This window comes from Misgurnus anguillicaudatus, chromosome 20 (genome assembly GCF_027580225.2).
Source record: "Misgurnus anguillicaudatus chromosome 20, ASM2758022v2, whole genome shotgun sequence".
In the NCBI taxonomy this organism is placed as follows: Eukaryota; Metazoa; Chordata; class Actinopteri; order Cypriniformes; family Cobitidae; genus Misgurnus; species Misgurnus anguillicaudatus.
In genome coordinates this window covers 25,769,467-25,786,971 of record NC_073356.2, presented here as the reverse complement: position 1 = coordinate 25,786,971, position 17,505 = coordinate 25,769,467, and the positions used below count along the sequence as shown (strand labels likewise).

The window sequence follows — 17,505 nt, the reverse complement described above, 5'->3', positions numbered from 1 at the left end:
ATTGTAAAAAAAAAGACCCTCTTGATCAATATTACTGTGTGTGAGAGACCTGCATGCGTTTTCGTACCTTTGAATGGCTTAGTAAGCAATGCTGAGCTAGTGCATTCAGCGATCAATGGTGTATAATTTGATTAAACACAACAACAGCAAAGTCAAAATGTAACATAAAATTGGGAAAACATTCTTTATTGGCAACATGCAAAATACAGTCCTGATTCTGTAAGCAAGCAAGCACGCACGCACGCACGCACACACACACACACACACACACACACACACACACACACACACACACATTCATGTACACTTCAAACAGAGAGAATATGATAAGAGACAGGTAAGGAATAAAGTTAGAGAGAAAGATGTCTAGTACAGCACCAGGAACACAAATCTATTTCTAAACATTTGAAAGATTTTGTCGTTTATACTAAGAAAGTCTGAAAAACAAATGGCATGAAATCTGTAGAAAAAACAATTCCTAAATATGTATTCACAAAAATGAGTCCATTTAGCATGCTTTCAAATAAATATTTATATTCTTTATATACAGTACACTTAAATTTATGTAACATTTGTAGTTGTAAAGGCCTCACGTCAAAATAAGTTTATTAAATAAATTGATTAGAATAAATAAACCAATAATTAAATGGTTGCACTTTGGATTACAGAGGACTAACATCACTGACTAGTGAGCATTGGTCATGCAGGCCAGTAACCAAATCACTTCCCTCCTAAACTATCACATAAGAATATTACGCTATATTGGACTATATAGCCCTTGTATAGCTTGTCAGCCAAAAAAAAAATTCAGTAGTAAGGAAAGAGCATTAAAAGCTCTAACAAATGCATGTCTGACATCTGAATCTAAAGGAAGACTATCCACAATTGCATGTTTCAATTTTTCAGGCTTCCCACTTATTTACATAGACATAGAGCATGTGACAGTAGACCTAAAGGTGCTGGCAGATTTGTTTGTTTGAAGGTGCAATGCAATAAAGCGTCTGCTTAATGTATAATGTAAGTGTGAAGGTATTATTCACCCATAATAATGTCATCATTTTCTCACCCACATATCATTTGAAACCTGTTAAAAAAAAGAAATTCTGAAGACTGGTCAAGGAAAATTTTATGTGAAAAACAAGGACAGACCAGCTTGTCAATGCCCATACTGTTGCTGCAAGCAAGAAATGATCAATGAAGTTGTCGAAAACAAAAGCCGAGCTCTCACGAGTCTCCGAAGATGCTCTATGGCTGTGCGTAGCTCAGGGACTGAAAGCCCTGGAAGACTCATAGTCCGACATGCATTTGGGCTTGATGCCTTTTCCATTGTAGTAATCCACAACTTGATTGGGAACCTCAGCCAGAACACTTTTAGCCAACGCTGCCGGAGAAGCCTGTGTTGAAGACAAAGCAATAAAGAGATATGAGACAACATACATGAAATCTCACACTTGATCTTGAGTAGACGATATACGGAAGGTGTCATTCCCATTTCTCCCTGTCTGCAAAACAGGTGGAGACAGACAGGAGAAAACAGCAGGACAGAGCTAAAAATAAAAGCACGCGCACATACACGCGCTCAGTTTCTCACTGAAACGTTCGTATCGGACGGCCGACTTCACACCTCCAGAGCTGCGCTATATTTATGAATTGTGTGATATTGCAGAAGTTGACCTAAGGTTGCAAGTTTCCTAACAGCCATTTTCTCAGCTGTGAAGGAAAGCCAAACAAAGCCTCAGTGGGATTTTACTGCATGAGAAACCTTATACAAGGCATCAATAAATCTCACGAAAGTCCTGAAGGTTCACAGAAAAAACGTGTTTACTCATGTTTGTCTTTTCATCTGCTAAAAACACTGAACATCCTAAATGCAAGATAAATGCCCTTAACAAGCAAAGTTGTGCAAAACAACTGTGTCCACGCCGTTTTTCACTGTGTGTCTTTGGTAAATCAATCCTGACAGCAGATTTTTAACAGCAAAAAAAAGGTGTTTGCGCTGTTAGTGAATTTGGTCAATAGGTCAAAATCCTAATAGGATTTTGTTTCTCTTTCCCTGTCTTATCCTCGAACCCGAAGACACTGAGACTAACAGACCCAGTTCCCGCTGCCGTGAAGCTCATCACACCACTGATCTAATGGCCTTCCTTCAACAGAATGCCCAGCCAATGTCTGCCTAGTGACCACTGATTGCTTTCCGTTTATACTAAATATACATATTAATTTTTTTAAATATAGTATCTAATACACTCACCTAAAGGATTATTAGGAACACATGTTCAGTTTCTCATTAATGCAATCATATAATTAACCAATCACATGGGAGTTGCTTCAATGCATTTAGTGGTGTGGTCCTGGTCAAGACAATCTCCTGAACTCCTAACTGAATGTCAGAATAGGAAAAAAAGGTGATTTAAGCTATTTTGAGCCGTACATGGTTGTTAGTGCCAAAAGGGCCGGTCTGAGTATTTCACAATCTGCTCGGTTACTGTGATTTTCACACACAACCATTTCTAGGGTTAAAAAAAGAATGGTGTGAAAAGGAAAAAACATCCAGTATGCAGCAGTCCTGTGGCCGAAAATGACTTGTTGATGCTAGAGGTCGGAGGAGAATTGGCCGACTGATTCAAGCTGATAGAAGAGCAACTTTGACTGAAATAACCACTCGTTACAACCGAGGTATGCAGCAAAGCATTTGTGAAGCCACAACACGCACAACCTTGAGGCGGATGGGCTACAACAGCAGAAGACCCCACCGGGTACCACTCATCTCCACTACAAATAGGAAAAAGAGGCTACAACTTGCACAAGCTCACCAAAATTGGACAGTTGAAGACTGTTGCCTGGTCTGTTGAGTCTCGATTTCTGTTGAGATATTCGGATGGTAGAGTCAGAATTTGGCGTAAACAGAATGAGAACATGGATCCATCATGCCTTGTTACCACTGTGCAGGCTGGTGGTGGTGGTGTAATGATGTGGGGGATGTTTTCTTGGCAGACTTTAGGCCCCTTAGTGCCAATTGGGCATCATTTAAATGCTACGGCCTACCTGAGGATTGTTTTTTACCATGTCCATCCCTTTATGACCACCATGTACCCATCCTCTGATGGCTACTTCCAGCACGATAATGCACCATGTCACAAAGCTCGAATCATTTCAAATTGGTTTCTTGAACATGACAATAAGTTCACTGTACTAAAATGGCCCCCACAGTCACCAGATTTCAACCCAATAGAGCATCTTTGGGATGTGGGGGAACAGGAGCTTTGTGCCCTGAAAGTGCATCCCACAAATCTCCATCAACTGCAAGATGCTATCCTATAAATATGGGACAACATTTCTAAAGAATGCTACACTATTACTCAGCTCGCTAGTACGGTTTAATTTTAGCCGCTGTACTATCCTACTTTAGTTGTCCTCTGTTTTTTCAGTTTTTTTCCTGATTTTATTACTGTAAAGCTGCTTTAGAACAATTAAACAACAGTGAAAAGCACTATATAAAATTGAATTTAATTAATATTCACTCTGGAACAAATACGTACCTCTAAAGTACTAATACTGTATGTGACCCTGGACCAAAAAAAGTAACACAGATAACCAAAATATATATTGTATGGGGTTTTTAATGCCGAAAAAATCATTAGGATATTAAGTAAAGATAATGTTCCAATTTAAGATATTTTGTAAATTTCTTACAATAAATAAATATATCAAAAATGTATTTGCCATATGTGTTGCAGAGACAGTTATTGCGCAGTGTTGTGCAGCTGTCACCCACCCTTACATTGGCACTAAATTATTTATGAATTACTGAATTAATATTAATGAAAGTTTTCCTATTGAATGCTTAAAATTACACCTGCTGATATGATCTGCAGGCTTTGTGTCCTAAGATACTTAAAAGAAAAAGAGACAGACAGTTTTGACAGTAGGTCTCATTCTTTATGTATGAGATTTTAAAGAAATATATATATGGTGTTGTAGCAGTACAGAGTATGCCTTCATAATGAAGACTGTTCTGCACGAACGCTTTCACACTTTTTAATTAAACCCTAACACACAGCTTTAAACTGTAAGAGCTTTGATGTTTTACATCGTTCTGTTCCTGAGCAGAGATGCTTGTTATTGAGGGTGCGACAGACAGCTGTGAAGGAAACACTGACCTGAGACACTAAAGAGATGAAACGAAAGCAGGATGCCTTTAGATGTACAGTACTCGTCTCTCTTATAGTTTCTGTACTCTGACTGGAGCTTCAACTCAAAAAACCAAGATGTTAAAAACATCTGTTCGCAAAGCTTTGGTTTATTAGTCGTACTTTCCATCCATTTTAAAATTGTTATCAGTAGTATTTTGCTTAGTTATTGTTACTATTACCTTTTATTGGGTATTCATCTGGTAATTTTGTTTTAAAGTGCACCTATTTCATTGGTAAAACAACGTTATTTTGTGTATTTGGTATAATACAATATGTACAATGTGTATTATACCAAACATTATTTTTCCTACCCAGTCTCACAAAATATGTACCTATAGTCACGTCATTTTTTGATTCTTTTTCGTGATACTGTCACGAATTTCCGCAGGTTTTTTGTGATCGTATCACAAATTTTTGTTTATGTGTCACTGTCACATATTGGTTACTAAACTGCTTTTTCCAATTTTCAAACCATTTTCGCTTCAGTTTAGGGTTAGATTTGGTGTTTGCGTTAGGAAGTCACTTGAAGTATTGGCTTATACTATTTTTTCTGATTTATTTTTTTATATTTTCTAAATTTGAAAACATTTTCGCCTGGCGTTAGGGTTAGAGTTGGGTTTGGGTAAGGATTACATTTTATGTATATCTAACCCTAAACCGAAGCGAAAATGGTAAATAATTTGGACAAAACAGTTGAGTAACCAATACGTGACAATGACACATAAACAGAAATTTGTGATACGTTCACGAAAAAACACAGAAATTCGTGACAGTTTCACAAAAAAAAAAAATTACGTGACTATAGGTACATAATTTCGTGTGACTGGGCTGTATTTTTCACATACCGTATTTTTTTGTAGCTCCAGATTTCACTCTCTTCCTGAAACGCACGGATTTGGAAAGCTCTGTGTCCCTGATTGGCCAGCTAATCTGTACGTTGTGATTGGCCTGAGTACCTCTAACGTCAGCCGGAAATGTTACGCTCCTTACCATGATTGAAAGATTCACCCACAATGCAATGCTAACAGGAGTTAATTTACAAGGTGTGAGTCCGAAGCGGGAGGAATTATGATAATCCCAGGAAGTAAACTGTTGCCTACAATCCGTGTGTTTGTTGTAGTCCAAGAAAGAGATTTACGTTGGAGACGATAACTTGTGTCATTGTTTACTTTGGGGTTTGTACCTTTTGCATATCTTTAAAGCAACACCAAAGATTTTTTTTACCTTAAAAAAACGTTTCCAAAAAAGTTTCAGTCATTCATCCACTCGAAACAGAGTGAACGGCACTTTCACATTCGCTTTGCAGCCCTCTATCGGCCAAAACCGCACAAAAGAAGTTTCCAACCGACGGGTCGCGGTCCTGTAGTTTAAGTGAAAACTACAAAAACTTGCTTTATGACAGACCTACAATCCAATCAGAGCCAGCTATGCTGCAGTATTTACGACAGTGATAATGGACAATTACGCTTCTAACCTGTAGGGGGAGCAAAGAGCAAAAAGTCTTTAGTGTTGCTTTAACATGTACTAATACACACTTACACTCCAAAAGAAATGTAAAAACGTGAATCGGACAATAGGTGCTCTTTAACATATCTGTCCATTTTGCATGAGTTTTCTGATATATTTTAGTGTTGTGTAATTGTCAGATGACATGCAGATTAAGCTAATAAAATATATATTTTTTCGTTCATAAATGTTTTATTTACATTTTATGAATCAATTTAATTGTATCTTAACTCCAGAACCCCATGCAATTCCCCTGCGAAGCACCAGGGTTTCGCGAACCCCAGTTTAAAGGAGTGTTTTAAAACTGGGCACATTGGAACATCTCGGAACGCACCTGCTGCTTAATTTTCTCTCCCATAACAAAAAGAGACAATTTCACTTAACCAAAACAAGCAATAAACGCATCAGGTTTGACAATTGTCAAGTTCAACTGATAATTCGTTTACTTACATGTTTAAAATTGCGGAATGGCACAAACTGAACAATGTCCCTCAGGGTGGGTTCTCCTTTAGGTGAGCGGAGTATCCCATCATCACCATCCAACATCTGCATGTCACTAAAATCCGCGTTGCCCACACCGACGATGATGACAGACATGGGCAGGTGGGAGGCGTGGACGATTGCCTCTCGTGTGTCTGCCATATCTGTGATCACTCCATCTGTCAGGATCAGCAGTATAAAGTATTCCTGATGACATTGAAGAAGAACAGAGAGGGAAAAAGAACAAAAACAAGCATGTAAACATTGAAACACAAATGTGAACACCAGATGACTCGGTTGATCATGTGTTTAAAAAAAATCTCACAATTACCAACATAGGGCAACATGCAATAGGTAACCAAAGGTGTGTACAAATTACGCTTTACAAATTACATCTTATTATGCAGTACAATAGGGAATAATATTTTCCTCACGATCAATGTATTTTCTTTAAAACACATCATGCTCCTTTTTTTTTATTTAAAGGCAATAGCAGCAAAGCAGATGGTGCCAATATGTTTCTGTCCAGGAATTAAGCCCTTTGCGGTCTCATTAAAGGTGTTACCTCTGTCTCTCACTCTCGCTTTCTCTCTCACTCTCTCTCTCACCATGGCCTCTTTGGTGTGCATCTCCTCAGAAGCAGAGTCGGCAACCTTCTGGATGATGGGAGCGATATTAGTTGGCCCATACAGCTGGATTTTTGGCAGACAGTTCTGATAAGCCTCAACCACACCTTGAATTCCTGCGAAACACATAAAACTATGAAGTTTTAAAAGTTATAAAAGTGTAGATAGGTACAACATGCATGCAGTGGATGGATTACTTGAAAATAGTCTCAAAGACTAATAAAGAGGTTGTTGGTTAAAAACATCCTCATTTAAATATCCATTAAAACACCATGGCCATGCTTTTATCTAAAAGTCTTCCTAAGAGATAAAGTTAACTTCATACACTGGATTTCACTGAGCTTTCTTTTGAAGGGTAAAAATGACACTTGTATGACTCACCAGCACATTCTGGATTGTCCTCATCAAAATTGACTGCAAAGTCATGAGAAACCTAAAGAGAGGAGGAATAACTAGATTTTTAGTGTCAAAATGACGATAACTTTGATTTTTTTGAACTATTGCTTTTACAATCAATTTGCTCAGTTTTAAAGTAAACTGTTATGTGCTGTGGGAATAATGTTATTTGAGTCTGCATAATGTACTGGAAGAACTAAAACGTTCATTTCTTTATTTTATTTATAGTATTTCTTATGGTTCATTTATATTCAAAGTCTTTGCACTCAATGAAAGGGATAACACCATGAATAAAATATGGAATGTTCCTTTGGCTTGGACTGCGAATAAAACACACGTTTTGGCCATGACCTCTGATTCGAACATAGCAACCAATCAAATGACCTGTGATTGGTATAGATTAGCAGGTGGTGATGTGGTGATTGTTGCGAAAAAAGCGCTTCATGAATTATTCAGAAATCTCCTGTTAGGTTACTGTGACAGATTCAGAGCACTCTGGTTTCCATGGAGATTTACAATACTGTACCGGAAACTACTTGAAGTCCTACTTGAGGTCTGTTCGATCTCAAAAACCCATTCACATCTTTATATTTTTAATTTTATAATCACTTACAATCATTAATTTAAAGAAAAACATTTTATTTTATTAAAATGAGAACATACTAATCTACTAGTCTTCCGGACAGGATTTAGGACAACTGAAGTCATTTTTACAAACATAGCTTACAAAAAACAATACTGGTGTGCATCTTGGGACAAAACAATTGCACTGATATATGTTAAGATATATCAGGGCAAGATGTTTTTAAATTAAGGACTATAAATTCCTGGACTATAAGCCCTGTCCGGGAAACCGCCCCTATTTACATGTATTTACATATTTTAATGTTACATTAATCTGAATTGATCCTATATTTAAATTTAAAGGGACTTTGTGCAGATTTTTTGCTGTGAGATTGTGAATTGCAACCAACGGCTCAGTCCACAGCTCACTCCTCCCTTTTGAAATGCATATAAAGCCTCAAAAGCCGTCACAGGACAAACATGTCATCATCTCAGAAAATATAGAGACAAAACGCGCTCTATAGCTTTGTCCATTTAGGGCTACTGTAGAAACATGACGATGCAAAATGGCGACTTCCATATAAGGAGACCCACGCTGTGTGATAAAAAACAGCTAATTTTAAGGTGAAAAAATACAGTTCATGTTGTAAGGTCTTTATACACCACTGATAATATATTTATGTATATTATATTGCGGTTCTGTCAAGAGATCTTTCTAAAAGTTACACAATGTATCTTTAAACACCTACTTGGTAAATATAACACTTTAATCATAAATCATCCGACCAAATCTAATTATACATTTAGAAAAGATAACAAGATTGAGCAATGCAATGGGGGACAATGCAGGGCTCAATATGGCCGCTCTGGCGACGGAAATCCTGTTAAAGGAACCAATCCTCAGTCTATAAAGACAGATTTTTCTCTGGGGGATGGGGTCTATATGGCATTGTATGAGACGCTTGCCAACCTGTACGCAGTAGCTTAAAAGACCTCAAAAATTTATTTTTAGCACGATTTAAGCTTAATGGTACACTCCACTTTTTTGGAAAATATGCTTATTTACCAGCTCCCCTAGGGTTAAACATTTCATTTTTCCCGTTTTGGAATCCATTCAGCTGACCTCCGAGTCTGGCGCTACCACTTTTAGCATAGCTTAGCATAATCCATTGAATCTGATCAGATAATTAGCTTCGCGCTAAAAAATAACCAAAGAGTTTCCATATTTTTCCTATTTAAAACTTCTGTAGTTACATCAAGTGCTAAGACCGACAGAAAATTGTCAGATATGGCTAGGAATTATACTCTCATTCTGGCATAATAATCAAGGACAAGCACGTGCAATGATAATACGCAGCGCCTGAAAATAGTTCACTTCTATTGAAAGTAATCAAAGGGACTATTTTCGGGCAGTGCGTAAATTAATAAATTAATAAATAAAAACTAAATTATTTTCAGCTCGATGCTAATGGTCTAATCAGATTCAATGGATTATGCTAAGCTATGCTAAAAGTGATACCGCCAGACCTGGAGATAAAAATAAAATGTTTAACTTTTGGGGAGCTGGAAAATGAGCATTTTTTTAGTGGAGTGTCCCTTTAAGAAACAAGTTACAGTATGTTAGGTTCAAATTTTGGTAGGAAACACAGTGTTTAATTGCACATAATTTTATCTAAAAATTATTGAAAAAAATTAAAAACAAAGCTCTTTTTTCAAACATAACATAATGAACTTACTTTGAAGTCTGGAGGGATTTGTGCTCCGAAGCCAAACGCAGGAAACATTTTGTCACTGGAAACGAAAGAAAAGCAGAAAGGATTCAAATGTGTGTGCAGAGCTACAGAGATGAGGAGGGATTTTACATTGTGAAGGGTCATATATAATTGACTCAGTGATGTCTTAGGTGAAAGTGACTTAAGTGTACAAATACAATCACTGTACCCTATTACAGTACACGTCACAGGCGGTTCCCACTACGCATGTCGGGGTCAGAAAAGTCATTACAGCAGGTTGAGTTGCGTATTATTCGGTATGGTCAAAAATGCCTACTTGCGCCGTGGGCTATGAACATCGCACCAGGTCTGCCGTTAAGTTTTTCAGGATTCCTGCAGAATCTCATCCATTAAAAGTAAAAAATACAACATCTGTGGCTGCAAGCAATTAAATGTGCAGACTGGGACAATGCAAAGATCAAAGAGGCTTGTGTTTGTAGTGCTCACTTCATTTTTCAGCCCTGTTGGATTAAACTAGAAAGCCTGGATGGTATGAACAGTTTGACCCCATGCTGCGCGCGCACCCAATAGTCATTCAGTGTTTACAAACATTGAAGGGGTCTATTGACACTGCCAGTCATGAGGCCAAATATTTGATTGAATGACGTAACGCATATAGTAACTGGTTGATACATTGGTCTGAAAGTTGATTTAATGGCCTGAACTTCGTTAAAAAACACTGTTGTAAGCAGATGATTGGTTGATCTGGCAATGGAGTTGATTTATTAATCAGTTCACTAAATTTCATTTGGCAAAATGCATGGCGTGACAGTTTGCTTGACTGGCTGCGTGATTGATTCACTGATTCGCTGGCTGACTGATAGCCTGATGAAGTGACTGATCGGTGGCTCACCTGTCGTAGTCTTGGCAGATCTCTCCAACCGCAATAAGAGCTTTGAGATACTCATTTGGCTGGTAAGGGTGGATGTAGTGGAGGGAGCAGCTGTTTCGAGGGTCACCGTTTGAGGCAGTGAAATCAATCGCAACCTGCAGTAAAACAACACTACTGTTAACAAAAAGAACAAATTAGCATTTCAATTATATTAGTATTTGTGATCTAGAATAGACATGATGACATATGAAGGGTATCTAAGGGGCTGAATGTTATTAACTGTTTCCCCGCCATTGACGAGTTATCTCGGTTGGCAATCCAACCGTCTCCATTGACTTTGTATTGCGAGAGGTCGCCTCCTTGTCATTTCTGGCTTATAACAAAAAACAGAATAATGCCTAAAAGCTGCTGTGTGACAATATGTACAGCTAACAAGCCAAAGAACACAGAAATAAGTTTTTATTAGCTGTCGAGCCGTAAAACCCAGCCTTTGAGGAGAAAAAAGTGTATCGCTGACTACGTTTCCCACTAGTGGACGCAGTTCTACTAATATGAGTACTATGAAAAGTTGCCTGTTTGCACTTTTGTGTCTTTAAGCGCTCGTTTTTTGAGCTCGACAGCTTATAAAAAATTATTTCTGTTTTTTTTGGCTTAGATGTACACCTTGTCACACAGCAGCTTTTAGGTATTATTCTGTTTTTAAGTTTAATCTGTAAATAAGTTTTCGACCTCAAAAAACGAGCGTTTAAAGACACAAAAGTGGAAACAGGCAACTTTTCATAGTACTACTATTAACGAAACTGCGTCCACTAGGGGAAAAGTAGTCTGCGATTCACTTTTTTCTCCTCAAAGGCTGAGTTTTATGGCTTCACAGCTTATAAAAACTTATTTCTGGGTTTTTTGGCTTGTTAGCTATACATATTGTCAAACAGCAGCTTTTAGGCATTATTCTGTTTTTTGTTATAAGCCAGAAGTGAAAAGGAGGCGGCCACTCGCAATACAAAGTCCATGGAGACGGTTGGATTGTTTTCCCCCCAGGTGGGCGTGGTTTTCAGGTTATGATGCGCTGCGCTCTGTCTCTATACTGCAATCTATCCACGATCTATCCACTAGATGGCGCACTTACCCAATTTATGAAAAAAGAGCCAAAACGTTATTTACTAATTTTAAACTCTGTGTATGTTTTGATAATCGTTCTGAATCTGATCACTAACAAAATTCCTTCACAAAAATGCAATTATTTCAGCGTTTTTGCAAAAAACTCATATTTAAGAGTTTATAAGCAAAGAAAAAAATATAGATTGGGTGAAATGCTTTTTTCCTGTTTTGATTGTTTTTTTGAAAGCAGAGGGTCTGTTCTTTATGTGATATATTTATGTTTATATATTTTTAGAAGAAAAATGTCCTGGAAGGCATTTTGTGAAACTTTTGTGAAAATCACAAAAAATGCTGGCGGGCAACTTTTCAAAAAATGGCTGGCGGGGAATGAGTTAAAAACAGTATATATGAATGTTTTTTTCGAATAAAATAAAAATGTTCGTAAGAATAGTAAATGAAGGATAAGAGAATAGGAAGTGTATGTCTGTACTCTTGAGTATCTCCACACGTTGAAATTTAGATCCTAAGATCCTTTATTGGCATTAAGATATCTCTTAGTAGTAGTAAAATATAGTATGCTTTCCAAAACCACTTACTGTAAACTGTATTTGACAGCCTCCCATGATGTAATCCAGAAAAGAGTGCATCTTTATGACCTGAAACCGAGACCGAAAAATTATTATGAAAACAGACCATCCGTGCTGGATGCTGATTGGTCAGTAGTCATGCTACATTCATGATACAGCACACATAAGACATCTCCTTCTGAACTAAGCCTTAGTAGCTCAAACCACAATCATAAAAAGACCACTTTACAGTAACATGTGCACTTCCTTACCTTGCACAAGGTAAGAATCACCATCCCAGAATTTCTGTAGTTTTTCTTCTTCAACTGGTACTTAGGATTGATGCATTCCCATTGTATCTGTCAGAAAAAGAGACATCAGCAACACTTCAGCTCTTCCCTGAGCTTCATTCAGCTACATGATGGATTGCGTGGGCTTGCATGTCTTTTATCAAAGATCTGAGGATCTTGAGATAGATTAGCATGAGAGGAAGATGCCCACAGCCTCAGAAGCACACTGACAGATGAATGTCTAAATGCCTCAGTAATACAGTGCCTGGAGTCAGGCTTTTCAGAGTGATTTGAGAGTGATTGAAGGTGCAGGCACGACATGTCAGTGTTGATATGTCACCTCCTGGCTTTGATACGGTACCAGTTAGCAGTTTTTTTAGATGGGTGTAAGTGGAACGTGGATTTAAGAAAGATTGATGCAAGACAGTGCATATTAACATTGATGTTCCTTTAACTCTGGGTATGCAAATATACTATTCTGAGATAGCATTTATTGCACAATAAAATATACCAACCTATTCTCACTCCCAAACCGTCAAGAATTAAAGCATACACAGTATGTTAATATTAATATTAAAATATTAAAACCAACACATTTAACTTGATACAAAATAACGTGCTGTGACAGTGGAGGTGTTTCACAGATTTATATATGCATGGAGAAGCGTCTTGAAGCCTCTCTGCTTTGCTCCTCTATGGTCTCAAGAGACTGGCGGTGCATGTAAAGTTAATGGAATTTAAAGTCACTCAATGATTACTAATCAGAACTTCAATAGAGAGGAGCCATCGAATACAATAATGCACATTGTGCAATTTGAATAGTTAAAGTGTCTGTACATTCTTAGATCAACTGGTAGCATTGTGTAAGCGACACAAAGGTTATAGTTTTTGATACAACACGATCTCACGGAAAGTCGTGTTATAATCACAAAAAAATTTGTCTAATGTCTTTCGTGTCACTCGCACAGATTTCTATAAATAGTTTCTCGTGTCTGTGGCACAACTTTCTTTTTCGTGGCATTTTATGTATTGTTTTCTTTTTTTTCCTATTTTTAAATCGTTGTTGGGGGTTTGGATTAGATTTGGGGATTGGGTTAGGATGTACTTTTATGTACTGGTTTCTACATGTTTTTCTTCCGCTTTTATATTCTCGCTTGGAGTTGGGGTTAGAGTTGGGGTTTGGATGTCTAAAAATGTAACAGAAAGTGATTCTAACCCCAACCCCAAGCAAGAATGGTAAGAAAATAGGAAAAAACAATGAGAAAACAATACATAAAATCACACGAGAAAGAAAGTCATGAAAAAAGCTGGACTTCTACATTTTTTTGTGACTTTAACAAAACTTTCCGTGAGATCAGTCTGATCTTTTTTTCCCTTATTTCCGTGACCTAAAACACAGCACTGGTCTGTGTGTAACAACTGTTCATGTGTGTGTGACCCAATCATTCATTTTTGCACTACAGTACTCAAATCTGTCAAAACATGACACGGTAGTCATCTACTTGACAGAGCAGCACACTACTTTCTCTCTCTCTCTTTACTATTTTCTCAGTTTCTTTTCACTTCTGCAGGACATGGTGTGTCCATACTGACAACAAATCTAAAATCTTCATATATATACATTGAGCAAAATAAGTATTTGAACACCCTGCTATTTTGCAAGTTCTCCCACTTAGAAATCATGGAGGGGTCTGAAATTGTAATCGTAGGTGCATGTCTACTGTGAGAGACATAATCTAAAAAAAATCCAGAAATCACAATGTATGATTTTTTAACTATTTATTTGTATGATATAACTGCAAATGAGTATTTGAACACCTGTCTATCAGCTAGAATTCTGACCCTCAAAGACCTGTTAGGGGCTGTCCACACGGAGACGCGTATCACTGCATACGTATAAATTTGTTATCGTATTGGCGTTTCATCCACACGGATCCGGCGTTTTGGGAGACTGAATCCGCTATTTTTTGAAAGCGGGTCCTAAAGTGGATAAATCTGAAACCGAAACCCTTGCGGTTTCGTCTGTACAGCCAATCCGTATATTTTGTGAAGCGAAAACGTCATCACATCACGTGTCGGAAGCGTTACACGTAACAGCAACAAAAATAACGGCGGACTACGTGATTGTGTTCGTGCTACAGAAGCTACTAAATCCTACTAGCTTTATTACAGCAAAATCTATTGCTTCTATGCAATTGTGGTGACCAATAAGCGATAATGGACAACACCATACGTTGGTTATGCGCATGCTCAAAGTCGTCTTCTCCGTGTATAGTGTATATCTGTGGCAGAATTACAGCGCCCCATACTGGTCCGGCATATATACTACACCGCTTTCAGTCGGTTTCAGTGGTTTCGTGTTTACGGATTATTTTTTTAGAGCAAGGAAAAAAAATGATCGGATAGGGAATGCAGCGGCTTCGTGTGGATATAGCCCTAGTCTGCCTTTAAAATGTCCACCTCCACTCCAATTGTTATCCTAAATTAGATGCACCTGTTTGAGGTTGTTAGCTGCATAAAGACACCTGTCCACCCCATACAATCAGTAAGAATCCAGCTACTAACATGGCCAAGACCAAAGAGCTGAGACAAAGACACTAGAGACAAAATTGTACACCTCCACAAGGCTGGAAAGGGCTACGGGGAAATTGCCAAGCAGCTTGGTGAAAAAAGGTCCACTGTTGGATAAATCATTAGAAAATGGAAGCAGCTAAACATGACTGTCAATCTCCCTCGTACTGGGGCTCCATGCAAGATCTCACCTAGTGGGGTCTTAATGATCCTAAGAAAGGTGAGAAATCAGCCCAGAACTACACGGGAGGAGCTAGTCAATGACCTGAAAAGAGCTGGGACCCCCATTTCCAAGGTTACTGTTGGTAATACACTAAGACGTCATGGTTTGAAATCATGCATGGCACGAAAGGTTCCCCTGCTTAAACCAGCACACGTGAATTTCCACAAATCCTCAATGCATACATGTCTCATTGGACCATTTTTTCATTTTTTTTGAGTATGCATGCTTTTTCTGTTACTCAGCTCAGTGTATTCATAGCATTGTAAATGTTCTAATATCTTTGCCATTGCTCACTAATTTAGATATTTCCTATATTTCACTTTTATGTTTATGTATCTTGATCATCTAGTGCATCATAATCTAATGTTAATGCAATGTAACCTCACACAGGTATATTCATTGTAAACTTATTGTAAAACAAGACAAAGGCACACAAGACAAGTCATTTGTTTAGGCAAAGAGCAAAGTAAAAAAAAAGAATTGATTTTTTTTACTTTGACCAAAGTATTTTGGATTGCTGTGAGGCAAGAATCAAATATTTAGAAGCACAGTGTGTTTGTAGATGTGTGTGCACAACTCTACATTACCAGCTTCCCATCCATTGCTGACTTCATGTCTTTGAAGGTGGTTTGAAATTCCCCTATGAAGTCGTGTTTGCCATTAGAATCCCAGTCCCATACCGTACACTACAACAAGCAGAAAAATGAAAATGTCAGGCAATTATGAAAATGTCAGTGGTAATATATTAGCAAAAAGCTTTACACTCTTCATGCGCATTCACACAACATGGCATCACATCAGAAATAACAGACTGTATTGAGGGTTGAAAACGCAAATCGAGTAAACAGTGTCCAAACGCCAAATGCTAAGGTTATTAACAACACCAGTGCAACCAAAATCAACGTGTCATATTCTACTTTTGAAAAATGTTATCTAGTGAAAGATTTGTAAACTTGGCAGACTAAATCTTAAAGAACTTATGAAAAACACCTCACAATCTTTATTAGTTGTGAGCTAAATATCATACAATGCCACACGTTGTCTTGTTATTATAAAACTTTGTCATATTGTTAGTTTAAAGATTTAACGCTCACATCTGTACACTGGGTGTGTGTGTGTGTAAGTGTGTTTTTGTTGGGTGCAGGAAGGCTGCACACTGTAGCATTGTTGTTAATGAATCATTGATGTGACACATAAGCGGGTGGTAATCAAAATTTGAAGACAATTTTAATTATTTATACAGAGATGCTGTGGTTGACTTTTCAGAGGAACCAGCAATAACTCATCTCAAACGCACACCTTCTCTTTGCACAGTTTGGAAACATTCCCAGATGCTCTTGCAAACATACATTTGAGTTGTTAAACATTTGCATAGGAAAAATTACAAAAACATTACACTATGCAGAATGAATGATTAATAAATTAAACTTTCAATGCATGAAAATAACAAATAAACGGTGTGTAACTTTATTCTGTTCTTCTAAACGAACTTTATAGCATAAATTTAAAATTGGATTGTGCAAACATCAGGGTTCAAATATGAATATTACGGTAATTCATATAGTAATAACTAGTAAGTGCAGATTATCAGCATAATAGTATGAATAGTTTAAAAAAGTGCACTTCAGAATTTATCTTCAAAACAATGTTTTTAGACTGGAATGGACATGGAGATTGTTTAAGAGCTGATGTGTTATTACAGCATGATTTAAGATTGATTAAAACAGCGTCTTGCATGCCTTAAATCTGTCATTGTAAAGCAAGGAAGCTGGTTAATATTGCAAATTGCTTTAATAAATGACGTAAAAGTGCAGAAACGTTATTAAGAAAAATATTTCATTTCCATTTATTTATGTAGCAGACACTTTTATCTAAATGAGAGAGCATTCTAGGTCTGAAAATAAAGATTTTCAGATTTTGAGTCTCAGTCAGATTGTATGTATTGATATATCTCACTCATTCAACTGTAGTTGTTCTTACTCAAAATCCCATAAATCTGAATTCACTATGTGTTTCATTGCAGAGATGTTGCTGTCCCCTCTGCTCAGTGTAACAAAATCATGAATATTAAACAACACAGTTCATGTTTATTCAGGGACACAACACCCAAAATAACCTTTTCCCATCTGTCTGACAATAAATGCCCTTGAATGCTCAACAAAGCTTCACTTATATAAACTATACAGGTATGGACCAATTAACAATACAAAATTTCCTTGCAGATTCAGTCACTTAACATAACTGCCACAAGTTTAATTCAATATGGCATCTTCCCAAGCACTACAGATTTAGTTAATTTGCGGTAAGTGGAGGTTATTTTCAAGTAAAAGCTGAGTGCAGCAAAGATAAAATGCCAACGTGGTGCTGATTGAAGAACTCAGCTCATTA

The 17,505-nt window shown here is 37.4% G+C and overlaps 1 protein-coding gene across 1 annotated transcript in view; it reads right to left on the bottom strand.

Annotated features, from left to right (window-relative positions):
* Window positions 1-160: 160 nt before the first annotated feature.
* The window catches only part of cpne4b (copine IVb), a 32,241-nt gene continuing 14,896 nt past the window's right edge, over window positions 161-17,505 (bottom strand). Inside the window, exons 8-16 of the mRNA XM_055219207.2 lie at window positions 15,705-15,803; window positions 12,306-12,392; window positions 12,064-12,123; window positions 10,391-10,524; window positions 9,502-9,556; window positions 7,187-7,238; window positions 6,788-6,921; window positions 6,150-6,386; window positions 161-1,394 (exon numbers count right to left, since the gene is read on the bottom strand). Of these exons, the coding sequence (XP_055075182.1) occupies window positions 1,263-1,394; window positions 6,150-6,386; window positions 6,788-6,921; window positions 7,187-7,238; window positions 9,502-9,556; window positions 10,391-10,524; window positions 12,064-12,123; window positions 12,306-12,392; window positions 15,705-15,803 (990 nt within the window). The 3' untranslated portion in view covers window positions 161-1,262. The remainder of the gene's footprint in view (window positions 1,395-6,149; window positions 6,387-6,787; window positions 6,922-7,186; window positions 7,239-9,501; window positions 9,557-10,390; window positions 10,525-12,063; window positions 12,124-12,305; window positions 12,393-15,704; window positions 15,804-17,505) is intronic.